Consider the following 12,969-nt stretch of genomic DNA (forward strand, 5'->3'; position numbering starts at 1 on the left):
GGGGGTGTTTCCCATTGCAGAGTCTCACCTGTGAAACAGAAAAGAGGCATAGAGAAAAACTGCTGATCTTGGACTGCACTTAATGCCCAGTAGATAGTTCTTTAGAGTGTAGAAAATACAGGGCTTTATATATGTATTTTGGAAAACATCCCATGTACACCCTTTGTCAAAAACAAAAATTCTTTTACTAGGACCTACCTTTGCAAACCATATGCAGGATAGGGCCTAAAACACAATGTACTTTCTGCCTGTAACATCCCCTAAACATTCCTGTACTACACTTTGATTAGACATGAACGTTGGCGTTGGTAGCTCAATACATACCCTGCAACCTGCACTGAAGACAATTAATTAGAAGCAGGTGAAGACTTTAGTTTTGTGCATTTCAAAGCTAAACCGTAGATTGTGTTTTAGCAAGTGTCCGTGTATATTCTTCCTATTTCCAAGAAAAAAAAAAAAAAAAAGCGGGCCACAGTCTGAATGCACAGGCCCCCACATCCCCCCCGAACGCCGGGCGAGAGGCCGCGGAGGGGTGCGCCTCTCCGCGGGCGCGCAGCCGGAGCGGGCACTGCCCGCGCCCAGCGCCGGCCGGGATCCCGCAGAACTGAAAGCAGGTAGAGGCACTTCCTGCAGGCAGAATTAAAGCGAGAGAAAGGGAGTTTTCCTCTGATCTCCCTCAAAAACCAATCAGGCCAGATCAGCCAGGCGTTGATTCTCCCTCCGTCCCTCCTACACCTTTTCCAAGGGCCCAATGGCCTTGTCCCTCTGGGAGATTGACTAGAGTCACATGAGCTGCACCAAGGGCAGGTAACTCAGGAGAGGGGAAGGGGAAGGGGGAAGGAAAAAAAAAAAAAAAAAAGCGAAAAAAAAAAAAAAGCCCAAGCCCAGGCTGGGCTTCTGCCATGATGTCAGAGGGAAAGAAACCCACAGCTTGCTAATTTCGCCTCCCAATCAGCCCCGGGAAGAAGGAGATCACCGGGAACAGGTAGAGATGCAAGCTTTCTCCATTTTTTTTTGTCTCAAACACCCTACCTCATAAATAGCTCTTTCTCTCCTCTTCATATTGTGACTACTCGTTCGCTCTTTTCCCCTTTGATCACTTGGAGGTAGGGGGTGAGCCTTGTGGGATTTTTTTTTGTTCTTTTTTTTTGTGTGTGTCTTTCTTTTTTTTCTCTCTTTTTTTTTGACCTCTGCTTTTGATTGTAGTTGTTTCCCCCTGTGGTCATGACGGCTTCGCACAGTGACTCTTTGGTGGTGTTGTTTGGGGCAACAGCTGGTGCATATGGGGCTAAACTGGGTTCGGATGAGAGGGAACTAATTCTCTTGGTGTGGCAAGTTGTGGATCTACACAGCAAGAAGGTATGGCTTCGACACCCGGTCCGAGGGCGCGTTCCCCGGGCGCAGGGCGAGCAGGCTGGCCTTGCCGCTCGCCGCCTCCCCGGAGCCGTTTGTTCATTTCACAAATGCACCGAGGGGAGGGCGCGGGGCCCCCGTGCCCGGGGCTCAGGCGCTCCCCGGGGCAGGAGCTCAAGACGGTCCTTTTTGTGCCGTTTTAAGCGAAGAAGAAACTTTTAAAGAAAGTTTAGTCGCTTCCACCCCCCTGCCCCGTCCCCCCTAAAACATTTGTAGCTTCAAAGTCGAAGATGTCTACGGACTTTTAAAGCCTTAAAACAAAAAGCTGCCCTCCGTAGGCTCCGGACGGGCGTGCTTTCCTGGGAGCTGGCTCAGGGTAACCGTTGGACCCTTTGCGGCCTGCTGAGGGACTTTTTTTTTTTTTTTTTTTTTTACAAAGCAATGTTTGGATAACCTTTAAGAGAATGTTGTTTTCCTTTAATTTTTAGACTAATCTGAAAATACGCTCTTTTTTTTTTTTTTTCCCCCCCCCCAAAAGCCCTAACCTAAACAAGAACCCCCTAGCGATGAAGGGCTTTGATAAAACATGACTATCAATTTCATTAATAGATCCAGGAAACTGCCTTAATATTATGTGATCTGCCCTTTGCAATTAACAACTCGGCAAAAGTCGGTGCTAACTGCAAAAGGCGTCACATGAAAACCGGCTCCGATCCACGGAAGCAGAGAGCGTGGCTCTCCTGGGTGGGAGGGAGAGAAACCGAGGCAATAAGGTTTCGATTTGTGAAATCGACAAATGCTTTATCTCATTGCGATCGTTATCGCGAACGTGATACTGCACCTTTCTGATTTTTCTGCAGTCTGAACGCATTGTTCAAAAGGGCTAATTAGATTGCTCCTCACTTTTGTCCATGATTTCTTAAATGTTTTTAGGTAGGGACACTACACAAATCCCTGGTGAAAGCAGACAACTTGGACTTAAGTGACCAGTGTCGTGAAGTGAGTGGCTTAACACCAGAGGGACTGGGCAAAGCTGAACCACTGGACCGGGTTCTTCAGCAGGTGAGGTGCTGCTCTTGGGAGCAGAAGCCTGGGGACAAGATTCCATTGATTTGATAAAAGACATTGCCTTTAATTTTGCCTTTCACTTTGAAATGACTAGCAAGTTCTTGTGCTTATTTTAAAGCAAACCCAGAAGAGACCTGAACCAGTTGAAACAGGAACCCCGTAATTTTGAAAGTGTAATGTACAATACCAGAGTATTTGAGCTGATTGTTCTAGTCCTTGGAAGATCTGGCTTCTGATTATTTTGATGAGTCTACTTTTATTACAAATTTCTTTTAGTCAAGCCTTAAAAGAGTAGGTCTATGAGAGTACTGCTTAATTTAGCACTGCTAATCAAACTTTCGAAATTCAGGTGATATGTTTTAACCTACAGATTCACTGTTATAATGTGTATTAAAAAACTTGACCTTTTCTCATATGTTATTAAACTTACTTGAAATCTTCAAAACTATACTTTCATAAAACATCAGCTGTCCTTGTGTATCACTTTTCCAGGTGAGCTTGATTAGTTTAGTGGATTATAGAGTGATTAGGTTTTTCCTACAATCTATGTATTTCACTCTTTGGCTCACTTAAATGTCACAATATGTCGGTAAATCTGTAAATTTATATGATCATTGTGGTTCAAGAGGCCCTAAGTTACCTAAAAAATGTTAATTCAAGTAATGTGCATATATATGCAGTTCCTGAAAGTTTTCTTGCTTTCACTGCCTTTTCTATATATAAAATGTGCCTGAATGGAAAAATACAATAGTGCATTTTTGAGTAACATATGAAACTGGCTTTCCACACCTTGTCTGAATCATTCGTAGGTGTGTTTCAGCAAGAAACTTGCTTAGGCAGTAGAACAGGTTCATGTTGCTGTAACTTCTGGTGACACAGATAACTTGGCAGGCTAGGTCCTAACCCTCTGATACTGAATGGTTAACGCTTCTCCCTGGAGTGAGTATGTTTGAAAATAGAAATGTGTAACTTTTAAGTGTCTTAATCTGTCAACATTACTGCAGATGGCTTTTATTTTACTTGCTCAAGTTTTGCTAGAGTCCAAGACCAAGAGATTTTTTTTTTTTTTTTTTTTTTTTTAAAGCTTCAGAATAACCCCTGAGAAAATGTGCAGCTGCAGGTTCGATCTTGTCCCAGATCTTGCACTAAAGACATCTGGAACAGCTTAGCCTAGTACACTCTGTTTACCTTTATAACAGACACACTTTAATTATACTCAATACTTTATGAGAGATTGTATCTTATTGCTGTAAATTGCACTGTAGGTGGGTCTGCTTTAGCAAATAAAAGGAAATACTACCTTTGTATGTAGGTGGGTAGAGACTCTTAAAAAACAAATTTTTTTCCCTTTTTATTGGCGTATTTATGCAACTAAATAATGACTTTGCTGTTAATTGTTGGATGCCAGTTGTGATGTGGCCAGTTCCATCATAAGTTTTCTGGAACGTGCTTTACCTAAGCTTGTCTCCCTTGTCCTCCATGTGTCCTGACTCTGTGGGATTTGGGAGAGAATTAATTCATCCTCCCACTTGCAGTGGTGGCAAAAAGCAAAATTCCATATTCTTTAATATTAGATCCTTTTCTATATTTTTGAAGATGAGACCATTAAATATTTTGATTGTTTCATGTATTTTAAAGATGAGTCAGGTATTTGTCCACACATACTTTTTTTTTTAATTATTAAGTGTCTTGATTAGCAAAAGCGCAGGTGGGTGAAGTGGTTACTTGAAAACAAGGAGGAAAAGGAAGTAGATTTGTACCTTGATTTGAGATGATATTATAGAGTATATGAAATTAGCTTTCCACACCCTGCTTGGATTGTGGTAGAAAATTTGATGATGCAGCTGAAAATTGCTCGCTTTAGCACACATCTCAATCATGTAAATGAAAGTTTCAGTGCCTGCTTCTGGCTTTTGCATTGGGTTCCCAGTCTCTATATGTAGAGGGAAGTGAGAATCACTAAGCACAAATCCATGGTATTTTTTATCTGTGCCTCAGAGGTCTCTCCCAACCTCAACCATTCTGTGATTCTGATTCTATGATTTGTAACTGGTAGTAAATCAGCTACTGTGGGTCTGGAGTTTTTCCACTGACCACAGAAAGCCTCCTTCTGTTACTATTTAGTTCACTTTCCAGCAATGATACGGTCTTCCAAAAACCTGTAATCTGGGGTTAGGTCTTTACTCTGCTTGCAACAAGGCACTTCAACAGGTGATGCATCATTTCAATTTTACTTCATATTCTTACAGTGATACATCTCACATAACTTAATACTTGGGTTTGTCTTAAGAAATATTCTGACATAGGGTTCCCCATTTTTGCTGTGTAATTTTACAAAGTTGAGGTACCGAAGCACAGTGCCTCTAAATAACCAAGTTGTTCACTGCAGTGTATGTTCTATACGTTTTGCTGCAAGCTTTTAAATACTGTCCTTGTCCAGGGTAACAAGCATTTAATTCCACAGACGCTGGTGCATTTATGGGATCCAGCTATATCTTCTGCTAGGTGTTGTGCAGCGTTTTAATAACTACGTTTTGAGTGGGGAGAGGAGATCCTGGTAATATACAAATATTAGGGAAGTAGTTACGTGAAGTCATAAAATATGTAACCTTTGGAAGCAGTCTGCTTGATGTATTTAGTTCAAAATGGTATTAATAACTTACCATTACTGGTTCAACAACCGAGGTGAATTTATAGCTGCTGACGGAGATGTGTTGCTGCAGTTGCAGAATGCTATCAAGTAGAAAAATGTGAGGATTTTTTTTTTTAACTAAGTAGGAGATCTCCTGCTCAAGTGTGTATTTGGAACTGTCTTGAGCCTGTGATGTAAGCCTCTAAACATGCATTACCTACACTACTTACTAAAGGCAATAAATAGCATCCTACGTTTCTTGCTGCACTACTGGAACATTCTTGGTAGGTTTCATTGTTCAGAACCTCAAATCACAGGACTGGCTTATTTAGCATGTTATTTATATTTTCTAGATAACTGCTGGAGCTTTATAATTTAACAGTTTTCAAGCTTTTAAGGGAGAAACTTATTTTCAGGTTGTTCTCTGAAACTTTGCAGGAATGGAAGCTTGCTTTTAAAGAGCAAAATGAAAATGAACTTTGCCTTTCTCTCAGCCCCATTACTCTGTCGTCAGAAAGCTGACATCTTCGTGTGTTATGCAGATTGTAGCTGTGGAGGTTCTAACTTAAAGATCGAATACTAAGTTGAAAGTGGTGTGGGTTTCTTAATCCTTCCCATACAGAAAACTTGGCTGAATCAGCATGACTTGCCTTAAGACATGTTACTTTCCTTTTGCAAGGCAATATTTGCATGTCTCCCTGACAAAGAGTAAGTCTAAGAAGAGCTAATAATTTTGGAGAGTTGTCTGCAGTATTTAGCTGTAATTACCATCTTACTTTGAATGATATACATAAAAAGAGGTTCTCGTGAGAGCTGGATCTGCTTTTGGACCTATTGAAAGCATCCAAATTCACCTATGGATTGACATTTATGAAAGATGCTGCTAGTCTTGCTGATCTTTCATTGCATTGTACACTGAATCCAATACATCAGTGATAGATTCGATTCATATTCTTAAACATAGAAGGATGAAACTGGGCCTTTACTCCCCCACTCTCCTAAACTATGCACACATTGAAAATACTGAGGTGTTGCCACTTCATGAGGTGATAGCAAATTACCAGTTTGCTAAAGCATGTTTGGATGCCTATTGATCATCCAGTTGAGCTGCAGGTGCAGTTTATTTTCTCACGTATCAACAAATTCAGCAAGAAACAAGCTGGTTAGATGAGCATTTGGAAACAAATGGGATGGGGAGGAGAGGCAGAAGAACCAGTGAATTCCTCTAACCTGATAAACCGGTTACAGCTTTTTTTTTTTTAAGAGAAACTTGTTCTGCAGCTTCTTCTTCACAAAGTGCTAGCAGAAAGTTTTCTTGGCTCACTTGCCAGCTGTCACACCTTCATTTTGGATAAATGATTTTTTTTTATTTTTATTTTTTTTTTTTAAAATACACCTCTGAACCTTCAGACTTCAGAAAAAAGCCTGAAAACGCAGGGTGTTTTTTCGAGGTTGGGTTGTTTGGGATTTTTTGAGTCTCATGGTTGGTCTTCCTACTTCAGATTATCTTGTGACTGCATCACCTCAATAAAACTCCTAACAGAGTCTGTATTTTGGAATATTTGCTGTGTCTGAGTTCTGAAGTTTTGGAGCAGGTGCTTGGCACACCTTTGGCAAGTGCTACTGAGCAGGCTGTTCCCTCTACAACAAATATTTAAGGTGTAGTTTCACAAGATTTGGCTTCAGCAGTGAAGCCAGCTTCTTTCTTGCCCCTGCACTGTACTTTGCCATCTTTTTGTTGTGTCAGTAAAACTCTTTGTGAAGCTGTGCTGTAAACAGAATCACTGAAGTGAGCAGGTAGGGTGGGAACTTCTAAGCTGCTTTGCTGTCCAAGCTCACGTCCCATGAAACTACACCCTTTGATTGTATTTTCGTGATCCAACATGTTTGGTGGTGATGCCAGCTTAAGGTATTTCTGCCCCTGCATTGTGTTCTCAAGATGCAGTTTTATGAAAACTTTAGTGGCACCTTTCACTTAAGTAGGTGCTGCTACACGGACCTCCCTCACACGCGTTCTGCCAATACAAAAGTTTTTGGGGCTGCATATTAAACTGGAGTGGGGCACTCACTGTTCGGAGTTAAAACTAGTTCTGGTTTGAAGCAGTTCTGGCTGATGTACAGTGTGGCAGATCAGGTAGTTTTTCCAAGGGCAGCTGAGGCACCGAGGCATGGACAAGCAGTGTGGATGAAAGGAGAGAAACGTTTTAAAACAGATTGGCCACCAAACAGTTTGTATTGTGAAACTGTGGCCTTGGTTTGGTGTCAGCAGTGAGCAAGGAGGATTTCCTGACAGACACAAGGTGGCCTTCAGGTTGTCAGGGCAGGTAAGTGATAAACTCCTGCTCTTACAGGAGGGCTGAGCGTACTATGTGGATGTAGGAGTTCTTACTATATATTAGTATCTAATAGGTCTCTATCTCCATTGATAAACTTAGATGAGCATTGGTTAAGTTTGATACCTAATACTGGAATATTATCAGTGTTTATTGTGGGGTAGCTGCAGGCTGTTATTGCTTGGAATTTTTTGTATTTAGCAGTGAAAATGGATGGCTAACTCTTGTTTCGGAACTCTACTTGTAATTCATTTGTTGATGGTATAGGTAAACTAATTTTCCTTTTACAAATCCTCTGTGCTACCCAGCTCCCGTTATGTTATTATTGAAACACTTAAATCCCTTCTCTCAAAACCTGAGAAATTATCAGAAACAGTTCCTTTGTTGTGTATATAATATATACACGTATACATCAATATACATATGTAGATCATGTGAATGCATTTGGTATTGGCAGCATTTGTTCTGTTAGGTTTCTCTGAAGGCTGCAATACTTCCATCTGAATTCCTCCAGTATTCCTCAAGTGTTCCCTTAAACCTTGTTTTGTTCCTATATTTAGGTGCATTTCACTTCAGAATAGGCAGAGAATTAGATGAAAGAATTTGTCTAAAGCTGCATATTCTTTGCAAGCGTAAAAATGTGGTGGTCTTGGCTAGCTGGGCTACCTTTTCCTCTTAAATTTAGAAGGGCCAATATGCATTAGGAGTGAATAATTTGGCCTAGTGGTTTGAGGATGAGCCCAAGTAAACTTTTCACGATAGCAGATGCTACTGCTTGTTCTGGTGAAGTTAAATGGTAGTATTAAATCTCTTACCAAGTCTGGGTGGATTAGCATATATAGAAAAATAAATTTTACTGTGACCTGTTGGGAATAGCTTGAAGCTTCTGTCTTCACACAGTGTGGTGTTCTGTAGTGTTTGAAAATTGTGTTACTAGCACATTTGGATGTTCTTGCAGCTATAATAGTATATCTGAATACTTGAATTTCTCTTGAAATTGTACTTGCAGCTTTTTTTAAAAGTCACTGGAAGACAGTAAAACACAGGGTAGAAGCCTTTTAATACAAAGATTGCCTCTTCACATGCTCCTCAAAGACTATGAACTTCTTTCCTCTAACTTGTTCTAAGTAGCTACTGAAAAAGTCACTGGAAATGTGTTAATGAACTTTTGTCAGGGTTTTCAAAAGTGGTTGAGGAATAATAAATGATGAAAAAAGCGTTTGTATTCTACCATTTTGACATTAAATACACATGCAGTGCTTCTACTTAGAAAACTTTGTGTGGATACTCTCGATTATCTGCAAACCTCCACTATTTCCACCTTCCTCTAATAGTGTTTTTCCTGATTCTTGTCACAGCTTCTGAAAGGGTTGCACAGTTCTTGCATCTGTGTGTTGGTTTACTTGGAGATTTTTTTTTTTTCTTTTTTAAAAAAAACACCCTTAAGTTATATGCTGAAGGTCTTGGGTAGCTAAGTGCTGCCAAACAATGGCAACATCTCTGTCAACGTGTTGCAGCGCTTCTTTGCTGAACACTTAGGTTTGAGTGACGCATAGATGCTGGAATTGATATTGCTAGCAAAGCAGTGTTGTGGCCAAAACTAAAGATGCTGATTGGAGAGGTTTTTTTTATAGCAACATAATGTCAGCCCTGTTTTATAATTTCTGTGGTTAAAATTGCAACTTTTATGCCTCTTAATTAGAAACATAAACATAATTCTTCGTCTTCCTCACATTCACATCACTCCTGTCTGCTCTGGAAAAGTTTTTTTTTCCTTCATAATAGTCGCTGCTTTGCATAAAAACTGCAGAGATACCATGTTGTTGCTTTCCTCATGGTCAGTTTGTTAGCTACAACCTTATTTCAATAAAGGAGGAAGATGTTGATCCTCTGAAGGGCAACTTCATGTGTGTGTCCTAAGATAGTACTGTATCAGAAGTCATGTTTGCTCTGCAAACTGTTTTTTTAGTGCTGTGCTCTAATAAATGTGTTGATGTTCTTATTTAAACTGTTCACAACTTACTCCAGTATACTTCTATGCAATAGGCTATGTTCTTGCTTTGTTTATAAATGGTATTTTACTCATCTGTTCCTCCCTCATTAAATCCACGTGCTGTGAAGGTAGATGTGAGTTATAAGATAAATATTATGCAAAAGGTATAGGGAATTGAAATTTAAATGCTTGCCACTTGTGATGAGTGACAAAACCCTGCCACTTCTCCCAAACTTCCATTTAAAAAATATTTTTGTTTTTCTTTCCCCCTGCTACCTTTGTTTGTAGAGCTGCGGTGGGCAGAGAGGGGCAAAAACTATTCAGAAATCGATATTGTGTTAGCACTAAAATATTGGAGAGAAACTTAAAATTAAGGTTAGGAAACAGTTGTATTCTCATTCACCAAATCTTGGCTTCTGTGATGGTTTTGGACACATATTAGCTTAAAAGAAAAGGTTCTGTTACTAGAGCTCTAGGGCTGTCTCTGAATTGTGTTATCCTTCTTACTGAATTGAAATCAAAACTTAATTGGTGGTGTTTTCATTCTTTGGCTCTAACTCCAGAGAAATTTAAGCATGTTCTTTAACATTATAATGAATCGTGTAGTTGTTGGCAGTGTGTGAAACTAAACGTTTTTACAGAAATTATGGCAGAATTACTTTCCTGGTAAGTAATTCTGTTGCAGTGAATTTCAGTAAGAGTAAAGTAGAGCTGTAGTATGCAACTTGGAAAACAAAGTGGATGCTTCCACTATGGACGTTTTGCGTTGTAAGTGGATCTTACTGTAGCTGCGTACCTGAAAGTTAATTTATGAGCCTTTTGCAGCTGAAGAGAAACACAACACAGTGCGTAACACATCAAACCTCTTGAATCAAATGACTGTTGGATTGGAGGGGGATGCATGAGATGGAGAACAGGGAAATACATAGCAGTTACAAGAATATGACTCTGACAGTTTTGGGGTTTTCTTGACTGATTACTTGAGTGTATTAGCCAATGTTATTTCTTACAGTAGAATTAAACTGTTACAAGATGAACGTTTGCTTATTGTAAGCATGTGGAATGACACCATGTAAATATGAAGTGCAAGAGAGGAGACCTGCTGCTCTTGTGGTATGCTTAAAGAAATAAAAGAAAATATAAATCAACCCCCTCTTCCTATAAACCTCAGGCTGAGAACTGATCACAAGATGCTCTGTGACTTGCTTTCATATTCCAGACAACTCAGATCAAGTCTTTTCAGTCATAATGAGCTCACTTTGGAAACAAGAAGCTACCTGAAAGAGGACCTAGTTCTTTAAGAGGAGGCAACATCTAAATAATGTTGCTGTTATAATGTCACCATTAATGCCCTTGTTCTTTATTGGGCATCTCTGAACCCCTTGGAAGGCCAAGTGTAAATTCTGATCTTACTCAGTTGTGAACTGCTAAAAAGTTATAATTTCTTACTCTAATTTTTCATTTTATCACACAATTCCTGTTGCGTGAGTCTGCTTCCCTGATCTGTGACTTTCAGTGATTAAAGGCAAGCTGCTTTAAGAATCTCCTTCAACTTCTGCTTTATATTTTTGTGAAAGCATGTTGAACAAGAAAGAGAAAACTCCCCATTTCTGAAACAGAGTAGAACCAGCTCATAAAAGTTTGACTTTTTTGTTGATATTTATAAGGGTTTTAGCAAGAATCACTTGGATTCTTATATAAGGAAAGATATGTCATGGACCTCAAGGCTGTTATTCAGGAAAGTCCATGCCTGTGATATTCTTACAGTGTAAGTTTAGAGAAGAGGCAGGAGTAGGAGAGAATCTTGAAGGAAACTGAATTATGGATAATAGGTATGTCTTCTTTCTTTTTATGCTTCCTCTTTACTTTCCCCAGATATTACTACAAAAACAACCAAATAGGAAAAAAAATGCTTTCATTTTTGCAAGTATTGGCTATTCTCCTCCAACTAGTTAAGCCTGCACTACAAACAATGAGGTAGTGTTGAGTAAATAGAGCAGTACCATGCATTACAGTCAATAGAGTCAGTGCTAAAGATCACATTGCTAATGAAAGTTTGTCCTTGAAACAGAGTGGGAGTGGGGGAAGTATAGAACACTGAGAGAGAGCTTGTGCTTAAATCAAGACTTTAGGAAATACTGCAGTCATGGCATTAATTAAAACCTAGAGTTTGGAAAGTGTGTTCAACCTTGTCTTTCAGGCTGTAATAACTTGCTCTGAGTTGAGCTGATAGCAAGAAGCCTGTGAGGAGTGTGAGGCACCATTGTAATCCTGCTTGAAATGTAGGTAAAAGGTTGACAGCATATGGATTTTTTTGCATTACTAAGATTCAGAGTTTCCTTTTGCTTAGACTCATGAATAATCTGTGCTAACAAATGCTAAGATGTTCTGTAAGATACGAATCTTTTTTGCCTTTTTTTGTTTGTTTCTGAGAGCTAGTGGCCTCTTTCATGCAGGTTAATTTAAAGGTGAAAACTTACTTTATCTCAGTGTTTCCTTATTTAGCAGTTTCCTGACACATAATATAGTAGTAAAGTAAGTCCAGAAACTGAAATTCTTATGTTGTTGGACTGTGGTGCTTTATCTTACACAAGGCTAACTTCAAGTAGCTTATTTGTGGAGTACTCTGCATATTTCAACACTCTCTTATGAAAACAGATAGTGCTTTTGAAGATAAAAGCTGTGACCTGATTGCTGTGACATTTAGATGGCCTGAACCATGGTCTTGTCTTTTATGTTTAATGCATTACCCGAATTAGATGCTGTAGCTACATAGCAGAAAAGCATGCAAATAATCTGGTGTTGCAAACTTCCATCTAAGAAATAATTAATCAAAAATGGTCATAAAATGCTCAAATGGCATGGCTTGGACACATCTTTGTCTTGGCAGAAGGTTAGATTTTTGTGTTCTTTACTAGGAAGAATTACAGCTTTTAGTTAGCTATTGTTTACTTTGTCACACAAAGACCCAGGCCCAATTAAAATGAGCCAAAGAAAGAAATTATGTGGAAGTTTCACCCTTAGGGCAGTTTATCACAGTCCTGAGTCACAATGGCCTGTTTTCTGTGCTCTACAAACTGTCACTGGACAGACAAAGCATGACAACTGTTGCTCCCTTTCTGTATTTCATATTCTACCTGTTGTTGAACCATGCTAAACAAACCTATTTTTATGCAGAAAATTAGCTGTAGGCTACCCCTCACCTAAGCTTAAAGTTTCCAGTCCTTCTATGTAATTCTGAAAGTGTAGGATGAATTTTAAAGTACTTGTCTATGTTTTGGTGAATGGAAGGATGTGACAAACTTGAAGACTATATTCCGTTTTTCTCTCTTGAACTCTTGCAGTCATTATAAAGAGGTATATGTAAGCTGTGGACCTTCCTGACATGAGGACCCATGGTGGCCTGTGTGATGAGGATGACAGCAGGGTGGTATTACTTACTGGAACTTCAGCTTCCCAACAAAGGAAAAGATAAAAGTGGAAATCTTAAATAACTTCAAAAATACAAATCTGTAATTTCTAACTCTTCTTCTGAGGATTTGTGATGTTTGGAATTTTATGGCAGAACCCCAAGCGTAGGGTAGTTGAGA

General features: G+C 39.4%; 1 protein-coding gene across 2 annotated transcripts in view; it reads left to right on the forward strand.

Moving 5' to 3' along the window:
* The first annotated feature begins 878 nt into the window (after window positions 1–878).
* Window positions 879–12,969, forward strand: part of ESRP2 (epithelial splicing regulatory protein 2) — a 44,592-nt gene continuing 32,501 nt past the window's right edge. For both annotated transcript variants that reach the window (XM_074913150.1, XM_074913151.1), the window contains exons 1-3: window positions 879–985; window positions 1,207–1,359; window positions 2,287–2,415. In XM_074913150.1, coding sequence (XP_074769251.1) covers window positions 1,225–1,359; window positions 2,287–2,415 — 264 coding nt within the window. In that variant the 5' untranslated portion in view covers window positions 879–985; window positions 1,207–1,224. The remainder of the gene's footprint in view (window positions 986–1,206; window positions 1,360–2,286; window positions 2,416–12,969) is intronic.

The sequence above is a fragment of the Athene noctua genome, chromosome 9, assembly GCF_965140245.1.
Source record: "Athene noctua chromosome 9, bAthNoc1.hap1.1, whole genome shotgun sequence".
Lineage (NCBI taxonomy): Eukaryota > Metazoa > Chordata > Aves > Strigiformes > Strigidae > Athene > Athene noctua.